Source organism: Microtus pennsylvanicus, chromosome 18 (genome assembly GCF_037038515.1).
Source record: "Microtus pennsylvanicus isolate mMicPen1 chromosome 18, mMicPen1.hap1, whole genome shotgun sequence".
Classification (NCBI taxonomy): domain Eukaryota; kingdom Metazoa; phylum Chordata; class Mammalia; order Rodentia; family Cricetidae; genus Microtus; species Microtus pennsylvanicus.
This window is the reverse complement of record NC_134596.1, coordinates 35,201,600-35,214,637: the sequence shown is the minus strand read 5'-3', so window position 1 is coordinate 35,214,637 and position 13,038 is coordinate 35,201,600. Positions and strand designations below refer to the sequence as shown.

Here is a 13,038-nt window from a genome sequence, read left to right as displayed (position 1 = left end):
GCTGTGGGGCAGAAGTCTTCATGGGCACTGCATGTATGTCTCATGCACACACAGTGACAATACATATAAACATAAATATAAATAAAATAGATTTTGAGGGTTGCTTATTTCTTTGGATATTGGTGACTCACCTATGTAGAAGAACCCACTTCTGGGTCCTCCATTGGCCTGTTACTGTTTGGACGCGTTCCAGCAGAGTGAGTTGCGTTGCATAGCCCTGAGCTGCAAAGACTATTTGTCTCTGAATATGAAAGGCTTGGGTTGCAATTACATTTTGGAGCCGCTACTGTCCATGCTATAATGGTTTTTTGCTGTATTAAAAACAGGTCAGTAAAGGTCAAGATTTGGTAGGGTTTTATAATTTTCCTAATTCCCTCAAAATAGCCTGAGCCAATGTTCTTTCATTCCATTTGTGCCTTTGCCATGGAAGCTGTGCTACCTAATAGCTGAGCTTTAGTCTCCCGGTTTTCAAAGGGGAGGTCTTTTGTTGCATTGTAAAGAATTTAAAAATGAGAAGCCTAAGGATTAACTTTTAATTAGATAATAATGATTAAAAATCTTCATGACAGCAGTTTTCCTTTTTTAATACTGGAAAGTAGACCGTTTCTCCTTAATTAGTAGTCTTCATTGAAATGTTTTTTTTTTCTAAATGAAGTTAATGCTGAATAAAAAGTATTCCAAAAATCCTGGACATATATTAAGGACTTTTTTGTTCCTGTGTGTGTGTGTATGTGTGTGTGTGTGTGCGTGCACACACGTGTTCTCCCATGTACACATGAATGTAAAGACTGCTGATTAAAAAGACATCGATACATAGTCCACCAAGATTACACCTGCATTTGCTCCATTAAGCTTCAGTGTGTTGTAGAACTTCAGGCTTCACCGTGTTGCACAGGTTTGTGATCCGTGGGCTAACTGAGTCTTACTTGTGCCACGGCATGTCACTACACTTGATTTGCTGGGCTGACTTATCTGTCACTGTAGTACAAGTCTTTCAACACTGGGAGAATTTCCACGTCACTTTTTTGACTTCATGGCATAATTCCCAACATGCCACCCAGTATGAAGAGTTTTGTTGTTGTTTTTTTTTAACATTCTGAAATGGTTTAATTTTAGGATGGATAGTTCTAGAACTCGCAGGTGCTAATGCTAGAGGCTCAGCTGTATCTCTGGCTGTAATTGTGCATTATACCCCTCTTCTGGCTCTGCCTCTCATTTTGTGCTTGCAAAGAAGCCTACTGGAATGACCTGTAGCTATAGTATTTACTTTTCTGTTCATTTACCAAATTGTTCCTGAGACATATTATCATTGTACACAGTCTGTTCTCACAGCTCTAATCACAGGAAGAAATGTACCGCCTCTCCTTCTCCTTTTTAATAGCACTAAAAATGGTAACAATGGTATTGATGGTAGCTATCAATTATTTACATTTTAACACTTTTTCATCTTCTAAAAAAGTTAAATGCACATATTCCCTTAATCCTTCTAATAATCCTAGAATATTGGTAATTGGTCATTCATAAATTATAAATGGGAAACCAAGGCTTGATGATTGCAATCCATTTCCCCAAATCCATGAAGTAAATAGTTAAAGGAATTGAAATTTGGGGTTTTTCTTCTTCCTTTGGTATTACTTTGTTTTAACATTTTATTGCTGCAGTGTTAATAGAACCAAGTACTACCATTTTATTCTGAGTACATTTTTTTCTCTAAATCAAGCTCCATCCACTTGCCTTTTTGCCCAGTACACGTGCCTAGCAATCCGGGTGCATCTCCCCTGCTCAGAGTCATCTCCTTACAAAATTTAGTTCCTACATTCAATATTAATCCTGCATTCATAGTAATTCTCCTAAAATTATTCCTGTTTATATGTGTATGGAGAAGAAAAATGGAATAAGTGGGAGATCTGGAGGAAGAGAAAGAGAAAGAGCAAGAAAGAACAAACAAGCAGAAAGAAGTGGACAGACTGGGAAAGGGAGACAGAGGCTTAGAGACTTGGCAGCACTGACTGAGACAAGTGGCTACTTCCCAGTGGAAATGTATTATTTAGAGTAGAGATTCTCAACCTGAGGGTCAAATAACCCTTTCACAGTGACACCCAAGGCCATCAGAAAACACAGATACTTACATTATGATTCATAAAGGTATCAAAATTGCAGTTATGAAGAGGCAATGAGAATAATTTTATGGTTGGGTGGTCACAACAACCAAAGGAACTGTATTAAGGGTTGCAGCATTAGGAAGGTTGAGAACCACTGATTTAGCAGAATGAATGCATTAGGTATCTTAACAGGACTATGACAAGAACTGAGTCCATGAAAATTTGATGGTCCTAATAAAGTGTTACGAAGCTAGTGCTTGGGTCCAGATTTTCCCCTGACTATATAATCATAAACACATTCTAATTAGTCCAATCTCAATTTGTTGCCTATAAAATGGATAGAACATACCCAGTATCACAGATGAACTGCAATAATCAAACTACATATTGATATGATAATAAAAAGCAATATAGCTTAGGTATTAATGGTGCTGATGAACTAGCTAGATGATGCAAATGTGGCATATGGACAGATGTTGGTGGTGCAGCCATAGAATTGTGTGTCTGTTCAGAAGAGAGAGAATCAGTAATGGTTACATTCTTGACTGATTTTATCTTAGAAATATGAAACAATTCAATTAATCCTTCCCCAACCTATACTGCAAATACTATTATCAAATCTAGTTTAGAAATGGGGTTTCTTTCATAGAGTAACACCACAGTGAGTACAGAGTTGAAAACCATGGAGCTAGAATATTGACAGGGGACATCTAATGACAGATCTTGTGCTTCTAATTAAGCCCTGTGCTTCTGCAGAAGAATGGGAAAGATTGGGCCTCAACCTCAGCCATCTAGTGCCAGTTAAAGGATGGAGGCAACCCTGAGCCAACCAACAACTCCTCCCTGTGGCCCAGGAGCACCTCTATGTCAGGCCCATTGTCAGCATCATGACTCACCCTCACTCAGAAACCACATTGGTTGTCATAGTCCTTAAAATGTCATATATATATATATATATATATATATATATATATATATATATATGTGTGTGTGTGTGTGTGTGTGTGTGTGTGTGTGTGTGTGTGTGTGTGTGTGAAGTGATAAACATGAATAGATGAAATTTTAGCTCCTTATTTAATATCTTAGAAAATAGAAGTGCATTGGGCATGCTGCAAATGCTTTCTGTGAAAATTTCAGTTTCCAAATGAGAATTTTCTGCCTAGCCATATTAGGCAGCATGGAAATACAAGATAATTTTAATCAACCACCCTTAGAATTTCTTTTATGTTCTAGTTAACACTTCTGCGATGCCTTCGTTAAGATCAGAGTCTCTTAGCCTGCCATGTGATTACGTCTTCAAGTTGCTTACTAGAGTGGCCGCAAGGCTAAGGGTACCATGAAAGCATATTCACTATTGATTTTTAAAAGCACTCCTTTATTGCTCCTGCCCACAAAGCCCTAGCTGTTCCTCTCATATTTAATATGATATGATACTTTAAAAGCATCGGATTAAAGCTTCATGGGACGCCACGGTGAGGCTCTGAGGATTTCAGCACTGCAAGTAGTGCTGGGGGTGCATTACTGTGCAGAGACTATGAGAACACAAAGTGATCGGAGGCTTGCAAAGAAGAGGAGCAAGTTACTCTGAAAAGGGTAAAAATCACAGTGATGGTGGGGAAATAAGCACTGGTAAGAGAACCGAATGTGCTCAGACCTAGATTCAAGGTTGAGATTTACTGTCCTAGGCTGTTTACTTTTATATCACTATAATAAAACACTTGACCAAAGCCAGTGGAGTAAAAAGGGGTTTACTTGACTTAATATGCCACAGTCCATTATGAAGGGAAACAGAAGCAGAGACCCGGATGCGGGGACTGAAGTCGGGACCATAAAGAAACACTGCTTGCTGCTTTGTTTCCTGTGACCTCCTCAGATCACCTAGATGGCCTTAGTATACAACCTGAGACACCTGCCAACAGGTGACCCCTCCCATGGTGAACTGGGCCCTCCCACGTCAATAATCATTGCTCTTCGAGTAAATCCACTGCAAATCTGCTCGTAAGCCCATATGACAGAGTGAAGCTCTCTCTTTCAGGAATAGCAGGGTCAAACTGATAAAAACTAACCATCTAATTTACTATTAAAAAGATTTTAGTTTGAAAATTAAGTGTTCCTGTGAGTATCTGTGTGTGGGTTTGTGACAAAAGTCAGTAGACAGCATCTAGTTCCTGGAGGTGGAGTTACAGGCAGTTGTGAGCTGGCTGACATGGTGCTAAGAGCCAAAAGCTGTTACAACACAAGAGTAGTATATGCTCTTCCCCGCTGAGCCTTCTCTCCAGCCCCAATATTTACCCGAGCTTAATGATATGATTCAGCACCCTCCATTTAACTACTTAAATGACATGCGTCTTTTACCTCAGTTAAAGCATACAAGTTCTCATTCTGATTGTGTAGCTGAGAACAAAATTCACTCATGTATTCACTGACGGGGGCATGTATGCATATATGTATGTTTGCATATATGTATGTGTTGGAATTTTTAACATATATATATATATATATATATATATATGTATATATATGATAAAAGGTAAGTAATTGAACTGGTTTCTATGTTTTTGGCACAATAGTTTGGGAGTTTGAAAAAAATCATGAAAGTCGCCAAAAAAGAGATTTGTAAGTCATGAAAAGTTAGTATGGTTCTCAAATGAACATGATATTTTTTTCCCAGTGACATTTGGTGATATCTGCTGTCACAAGTAGGCATAGGAATAGTACTATCATCTAGTGAATTCCAAGTCTTCTCCAATGCAGGGCAGAAGTAAAATCTAAATTAAAACAAATAAACAAAAAAAACCCCAAAAAACAGGAGGCTTCTTACACATATCTTTAGTTTTTATTAAGCCACCCTGAAACCCTTATTTCCCCTAACCCCTGCACACATTCTGGCTTAAACTCTCAGCATCCAGTATTCCTGGGCGAACAGTACTGGTCCCAGCAGACGTGAGTTATTAGATGTAATTTCAGTAGCAAGCACAAGTTACTTCCCCATGACTCATTCTTCCGGAAGGCCTAAAGACACCAAAACAACACAGGTTATTTCATTGCCCCTTGCTTGACCACTACAACTAGACAGTAAGACCGTATGTTGATGACACCGTGCACTTTAGTTGCAGGACATAGAAAACTGAACCTATAACTGTCCAGGAATCTTCCTCCTAGCTGGCTAAGTGTGCTGTTCAGACTTCTGAAGGAGAAAAGACATCAGTGATATTCGTTAACACTGGACTCAACGTAATGACCAGCCAGGCAATGTATGTCCACTGGTATAAGAGTGGCAAACCTGTTTAGGGGTTCCACCATCTGTGCTCAGTGCTCCACCCCTAGTTGAGGGGCTAAAGATACCGATTGGTGGAGAGTCACTTTTCTTTGGGGTGAGGGTGGCCATTGGTTAAATTGCCCAAATTGATGACCCCTGCAGATGTGCTTCAAGGCAGTACTAATTGAACTTAGTGGGATATTTTTTTAAAAGGCATAAAGAGGGAAGGGAGACAGGAGATTAGGAGTAGGTGATAGGGAGAGCCATATGGGGAAGGAGTGGGGAAGAGGTATGAACTGTATAATAATGTATGTCTGTGTGTGTGTGTGTGTGTGTGTGTGTGTGTGTGTGAGAGAGAGAGAGAGAGAGAGAGAGAGAGAGAGAGAGAGAGAGAGAGAGAGAGAGAGATTTGAGGCAGAGGATCTGTCATTTGCCTAGAAAGCAGCATGACAATGGGATTCATCAAATCACAAGAACTGGAACAGACCTGTGGGCTGGGATCCAGATAGGCAGATGACACAGAATATTGGTTACAGACAAAGTCAAAAGAAGCCAGTCCAAAGCACAGAATGTCAAGAGGAAGTGGTTATGGACACTCTGGAAGGAAAGGAATCTCACTTTAGCAACTAAGTGAAAGGAGTTGGTGTTCACCAGGTGGGGAAGATGAAAGAGAAGCGTATTTGATCAGATGGGGGAGAAGACATGGTCACATCTGGAGTGTGAAGTCTGAGAGATGTGTGACTAAAGATGATCAGCATATCCTAGATATCCAGTTCAAATAGGAACCAAGGAGATGAGCAAAGGAACAAACATGTGAGTTTAAATAAGAAAGGCAGCTGTCAATCAAAACTTGTTCTGCAAATAGAGGATTTTTTTTTCCAAATTTTAGGGACTTTTCTTTATTACCTCTTTGAGAATTCTGAGGAATGTGTCTGGATCATCTTCACCCCCTACCCCAACTGCTCCCAGGAACCATCCTTCCACACCCATCAAATTTGAATCCTCTTCTTTTTTTAATAACCATCAAGTCCAACCTGTGTTTCCCAAATATTGTTGGCTATGTAGCTCTCTACAAGGCTGTAGTAAAGTTCCCAGGGAAAACTGACTCTCCCTTCCCCTGCAGTTACCAATCTGAACCTCTCAGATCAGGGTGGACTTCATGACCATCTCCCTTCTTTGTGTTGAGGTTTTGTCTGGCTAGAGCTTACCAAGGTCTCATGCATGCTGTCACAACTGCTGTGAGTTCATATGTACAGCTGCCCTGTGGTGTCCAAAGGACACTGTTCCTGTATAGTTACTCAAACCGCTGGCTTGTACACTTTCTGTTCCCATTCCTGTGATGATTCTCGAGCCTTTGGAAGTAAAGGTGTGACATAGATGTCTCCTTAGGGCTGAGCTTCCCACAGTCTCTTATGCTCTACAGCTTGATCAGTTGTGGGTCTCTGTGTTAATCACTGTCAGCTGCAAATGCATCTGTGATGAGGGCTGAGAGATTTACTAATCTATTGATAGAACAATAAGTCATTAGGAGTCAGTTTAATATTATATCCAATTAGCACAGTGGTTTTCAATTTTCCTAATGCTGTGACCCTTTAACACAGTTCCTCATGTTATGGTGACCCCAACTGTACATTATTTCATTGCTGCTTCATAACTGCAATTTTGCTACTGTTGCAAATCATAATGCTAGTTTCTGATATGCAGGATACCTGATACATGCCTCTTATGGGTCTCATGACCCATTGATTGAGAACCACTTATTTACCAGAATAAGAGTTTTAGGCTCTTACCAAGGGTCTATGACCTATCTGGTCACTAGTTCTTGCCCTGAAAATGGCTCCAGGTACAAGTTTCATCTTGTACAGCAGAACATGAAGCCACAGTATATGAGGATTCCAAACCTCTATAACTTAACTCGGTGTGCTCTACCTTTAGCTATTTCACTGGTGTGCCAAGGTGCCTCATTATGAATCTAATTAGTTTGCATAATAATGTCCTCTCTTCATTACCTCCCCATGTTTATTTGATGCTTGTATATCTACAGGTTGATTTTTATAGATTGTCTTTCTATTTTGCATTTTGAGTTCTCTTTCTATGTCATGGGCATGTCCATCATTAAATATGTGATTTGTAATATTTTCTTCCATTCAATGGCTTATCTCTTTTTCCATCTAGTGAAAACATATTCTTCTCTCACACAATATATGCTGATTACAGTTTTCACTCCCTCTACTCCTCCCAGCTTCTCTCCACCTCCTCTCCCATCGGGATCCACTCTTTTATGGTCTCTCATTAGAAAAGAACAGGCTTTTGAGCGATAATAATAAATTACAACAAAATAAATATAGTTAAGATAAAACAAAAACTGTCACATCAATGTTGGACAAGACAAACAAACAGAAGGAAAAGAGCCCAAGAGAAGGCACAAATCAGAGACCCACTCGTTTGCACACTCAGAAATCCCATAAAAACACTAAACCAGAAGCCATAGTATAGACCCTGAGGACGCCATGCATTTCCATGCAAGTCCTTCCCATGGAGCTTCAGTCATAGTGAGTTCATGTGACCTTTGCTAATGCTGATTTAAAGAGCTTTGTTTACGTGGTGTCCTTCATCCCCTCTGGCTCTAACATTCTTTCTACTTCATCTTCTGTGGGGTTCCTTGAGCTCTGCGGCAGGGGGCCATTTGCTGGAGACATTCTATTTAGGGCTGAGTGTTCTAATGTCTCTCGCTCTCTACATGATGTCTGGTCATTGTTTGTACCCATCTGCTGCAGGGGAAAGCATCTCTGATAACAGCTGAGTAGGGCATTGATCTTTCAGTACAGGAAAATATCAATTAAAGTTATTGTATTGCTATGTTTCTGTTATTTTGTTGTTTTAGACCAATAGTTTAACGGTGTTTTCAAATAACAGTAACTCTTAATTTAACCATGTTTGCTTTACCAGTTTCTTCTTTTTTTATGGATTGTGCTTTGGGTGTTATACCTATCCCATAGTCATAATAACGTTTACACTTTGCATGCAGGTGTATAAGCCCTTTGACTAAAGATACACAGATTAAAGTTTGCTGTTTTGTATATTGGATAACCAATATTTCAAGCATCATTATCTTCAAAAGCTTGCCTTGCCTCCACTGAATAGCTCTGTGTCTTTGTTGAAGATTCTCTGTCTGCAGCTCTGTTATTTAACTTGTTCTTTCCAGACTGTTTTGGCCATCAGTGTTTTTGTTTGGTTGGTTTTGTGTTTAATTTTGTTTTCTTCCTCTTCCTCTTCTTCTTCCTTCTGTTTTCATTTTCTTTTTCAAAGGTGTCTTATAACTTCTGGGATGTGGGTTGGGATTGTGTTAAATCTATGATCCAATTTTCAATACATTGTATCATTACTGTAAGATACCTTTGAAATTTATTCTTTAAGACTGGATTATAACTTAATATTATAGTCCTTTTTTGGCAAGGGAAAGTCTCTACATTGAATTGGTAGTAGGTTCTTTCTCTTTCTTGTCTCTCCTCTTTCTCTCTCTCTCTCCTCTCTCCTCTCTCTCTCCCCTCTCCTCCTCCTCCTCTCTCTCTGTCTCTGTCTCTGTCTCTGTCTGTCTGTCTGTCTCTCTCTCTCTCTCTCTGTCACACACACACCTCTTTAAAGATTTCAGTGCTTATCGCTTATGTATATATCTTTCTATGACATTTTATCATGATAAAACCAGCATTTATTTCTTTTGTCTACTCATAGTGTATAGAATACAGTTGATCTTCATGTGTTAAGTTTACCTCTTGCAGGCTTATTAAAATTGCTTAGACCTTTAAGTAGCTTCTCTTCAGACTTCCTGGGATTTTCTGCCTACATGTTTATATAATCTGTAAGGAAACATGCTTTTCGTTTTCCAATTTTGTTCCTTTTTCTAATTTTTGCTTCTAAGTCATGAATAGATATTAGCTTTTGTAAAATATCCCTTCTGCACTTATCGTTATGATAAGCAACTATTTGTCTTCTTTCTTTTAAAATCTTAATAAAAAGATTTATGTGCCTTATTTTCTGATGCTAAATCATCTTTAAGTTGCCAGTCCAACACCTGCTTGCTCATCAAACATTGCCTTTTTTGTATTCTATTTCTTTCTCAACCTCAGGCACTAGCCTAGTGTGGCGTCTTCGTGAGCCTATGGTGATGTCGTGTTTGGTTTCCCATTGCTGTGAGATTAGTTTATGATGCCTGTTCTTTATTGCTTAGATGTTTTAGACTTGTCTTTTGTTTATACCAATCTGTCATCCTACCTCTTGCACTTAAAATTCCTTAAGAATGGATTAAACATTTTGCATGTCCATTTGGTCAAAGGATTATCACAATGTCTTGCACGCAGGAGCTGCCTCATATGGTTGTAAATTACGTGAATAGACGAGTTAATAGAGATTTGAAGAATATTTTTGTGTTTACTTTCTGCAGGAAGATTGTGAATTCTCTAACACCCTTTTTTTTTTACAAAGGTTTAGAAAAATGGGACCTTTTAGGAGCTTCTTGTCAAATTATCCATAAGGTCTCTTGAACAAAGGGCATGAATAAGACTCAGTAAGTGGACTCTAAAATAATGGTGCTGTTTTGCTCATATGATTTTGGAAGATGACTTTCAAAACAAAAGCATTTATTTTTCAGACTTCCTGAGACATTCGGAACACTTACTAGTGAGGGAATATTTTGGGGAAGTTGTGGGCTGGCCAGTCGACGGTGCATGAAGCAGCAGCATGTGGCTGGGGCAGATGGGAGTGGAGAAGGGCAGGAATAAAGGCAGAGGAGGGACTGTGGGTGTGAGCTGAACAGAACGCCATGAATGAGAAAAAGAAAAGGTTTGTTGAATTGATACTGAAGAGCAAACTGTCTAAAGGCAACAGCCGTATGGTGTATGACCACATTGCTGAGGAAAGGCAATCTTCTTACCAATTTTCCTGGGTAGGAAGTCCTGAAGAGTCAGTTGTACCTCCAGTTACTTCAATTTCAATTTTATATATATATATATATATATATATATATATATATATATATACATGAGATGAGAAGACAGTTTGAGGACTTTTATACTACAAGGACATTAGTGTGCACAAATGCACCATCACCAGGGTACAAAGGTAGAAAAACTAGGTAACCCAAATCATGCAGGGCTTCCAAAAATAATACAGCAATAATCTTTCATCTGTGCTCTCCTTCCTACACTTACACCTTGCTTTACACTATTTGGGATTTTGAGGTCAGTTGAATGCATGGTGTATTTATTATGTTGTGTATTTTTTCCCCTCACCTTCTCCCTCTCACAGTGCATCCACAAACATTGCCACTGTTGGCTGTGAAGTTAGGTTTGAGCATCTGTGTTACTTCCCATCTTGCTACAACTCTGCTTTTCCTTCAAAATGCTTTCCCCCTACCTCACCCAACCCTTGGCAACTGCGGAGACTGTGGAAGGCTGCTGTCTTTGGTGAGAGAAAATCAAAATATAATACATCTTGCAAATCTATTCATGTTCTGCATAGTGAGTATGCTAGTCTTTTTGTTGTTAAAAGTACACAGAAATATCTCTTTGGAATTAACACATTCTAGCTCTGTGAAGACAACTCTTAGATCCCAAGAATGCACAGCATCATGGCTTCCCTTGCATTGTCTCTGTGAATGCTAACTAAAACAAGAAATAAATATGACTGTTTTCCTATGCAAAAGCAGCATGAAGTTCTTCTAACTACTTTTCAAATCTAAAATATACAGTTGGCCCTACTTGATATCATAAGCTTTCTGACTTGTGAACTTGTGGTGTTGAAAGGTGATAAGCCACTACAGAAGAATTATATCAGTTCTGTCTTAGATGAGTGCTGGAGATACTTAAAGACCCTGTACGTGTGCATGTGTTTCTCACATAGCAGCCAAGTGCACACACCTGCCTAGATACATACACATGTGTATATTATCCATTTGCTGCCATTTTCCTCTCAAATTCTCCCTCTGTACCCTGCCACCCAAAGCTTGTGGTAGAAGTATTTTTCACTGCTCTCTCCCTCCTACTTCTTCCCCCCACACACACTTATGGTATGTGCAGTTTTGCCAGACCCATATGAAGACAGGGGAACTCTGATACGATTGCTTCTCACAAGTCTGGGAATGAAAATACTTCCCAATGACAACATCTGCCTCTATTCAAGCCATGCCCAGTTATTCCCCCCAAAGAAACGGTCTGATTAACTTTTTTCTAAAGTCTTAAGATAGCAGTTTGTGTAGCCGATCTAATTAAGAAGTTTATGTAACAGATCTGCGGGGTTTTTTTTCTTCTTCAACTGGGTTCTTTGAGCTCAGTTTGAATGTTACCGGCTTTCGATATGAAACGGACGAGTGCTTCCCGAGCTGAGAATTATCAGCTCTTGTGGGATACGATTGCTTCCTTGAAACAATGTGAAGAGGCTATGCAGCATGCATTCATTCCGGTAAGGAAGATGGCTTATTTACCTAGGGATTCTGTATTTCATCTCATTCATTCTTGTCTTTTCATTAGAACAAAAAAAAAAAGCATTCTGTATACTTAAAGATATATCCTCTCTGTAGCTCTTGCTCAGAATAAATGTGAGTCTCTTTCTTTCTGCTTTATATGAATTCCGGATTCTTAATGTGACCAAACTTTGATCAGTGAGAAAGAGTAATCGCGATCCAAATTAATAGCATGAGGATAGTAGTTTCTATCAGTGGCATGCCCTAAAGTTGGAATGTATATCACTGATATGCTAATATTTGTGGGTACCTGCAGATTCTAGTTACTGGTACTGGTACAAATCGTACCCAGAGTGGCTTGAATGTCTCGACCAGGTGGTTTTGATAGATGGATCAAAAGGTCATGAATCAGCTTTCAGTTTTATGTTCTTTGCTGATTTGAATAAACTCCAGGTTGCAGACTCTCTTCAGCGGTAAAATCACTTCTTCAGTAGTGGTGCTTTGAGTACAGATCTGTAAACATATCTGATAGAACCGGTGGTGACACAAAACGATGCAATGAATGGATTTTTCTTATTCTAGGTTGTAAAGATGATTTCTTTACTTACAATTTGTCCAGCTGGGGTGTTGAGGCTGATGGTGACCTATAGATCAAGGAGACTTGAACAAGGTCTTGAAGAAGTTGATTATTAGTGTTAATGTAGTTGATTATTTTGATGTAATGTGCTTTGGGAGTTTTGAGATGACAAATGAAGAATAACAGAACATTCTTCAAAATTAATCCTTATTAAAATCATAATGAACTTCCTCCATAAATTATTACTCATGGCATAGAAGCTCAAGAGATGTGCTTCTTTCAACCATTGGAAAAAAAATCCAAGTATTCTCTAAAGTTCAGGCTGCTTTTAAAGTTCTCATATTGGATGTAATCATGATGTTCCCTGCAGTTTAGAATCACCCAAATGTTCCAAAGATTGCCATATTTAAGTTTTACCTAATTAAATTCTGTGTTCTTGCGGGACAGCCATAGGTCCATCCTGAATCTCAACAGCACAAGACACATTTTTTTGTGTGTGTGTAAGGAATTTTAAAAACCGGTGTCTGGAAACTCTCCAGACCATGTGAAGTTATAATGATTCTGTTTTGAACCAGAATCTGTATATTACGTTTTCTTTTATGTTTATCAAACTCTTCTTTCTTTGTTTTACCAAGAAAAGTTT

At 38.9% G+C, this 13,038-nt stretch overlaps 1 protein-coding gene across 31 annotated transcripts in view; it reads left to right on the top strand.

Annotated features, from left to right (window-relative positions):
• Dlg2 (discs large MAGUK scaffold protein 2) overlaps positions 1–13,038 on the top strand; it is a 1,657,078-nt gene that overhangs the window by 1,017,755 nt on the left and 626,285 nt on the right. For 2 of the 31 annotated variants that reach the window (XM_075953003.1, XM_075952998.1), the window contains exon 1: positions 11,443–11,817. The exons of 27 other annotated variants lie outside the window; for them this stretch is intronic. In XM_075953003.1, the coding sequence (XP_075809118.1) occupies positions 11,695–11,817 (123 nt within the window). In that variant the 5' untranslated portion in view covers positions 11,443–11,694. Of the gene's footprint in view, positions 1–11,442; positions 11,818–13,038 lie in introns of those variants that run through there. 2 more of the 31 variants (XM_075953007.1, XM_075953006.1) reach the window with 1 other exon arrangement.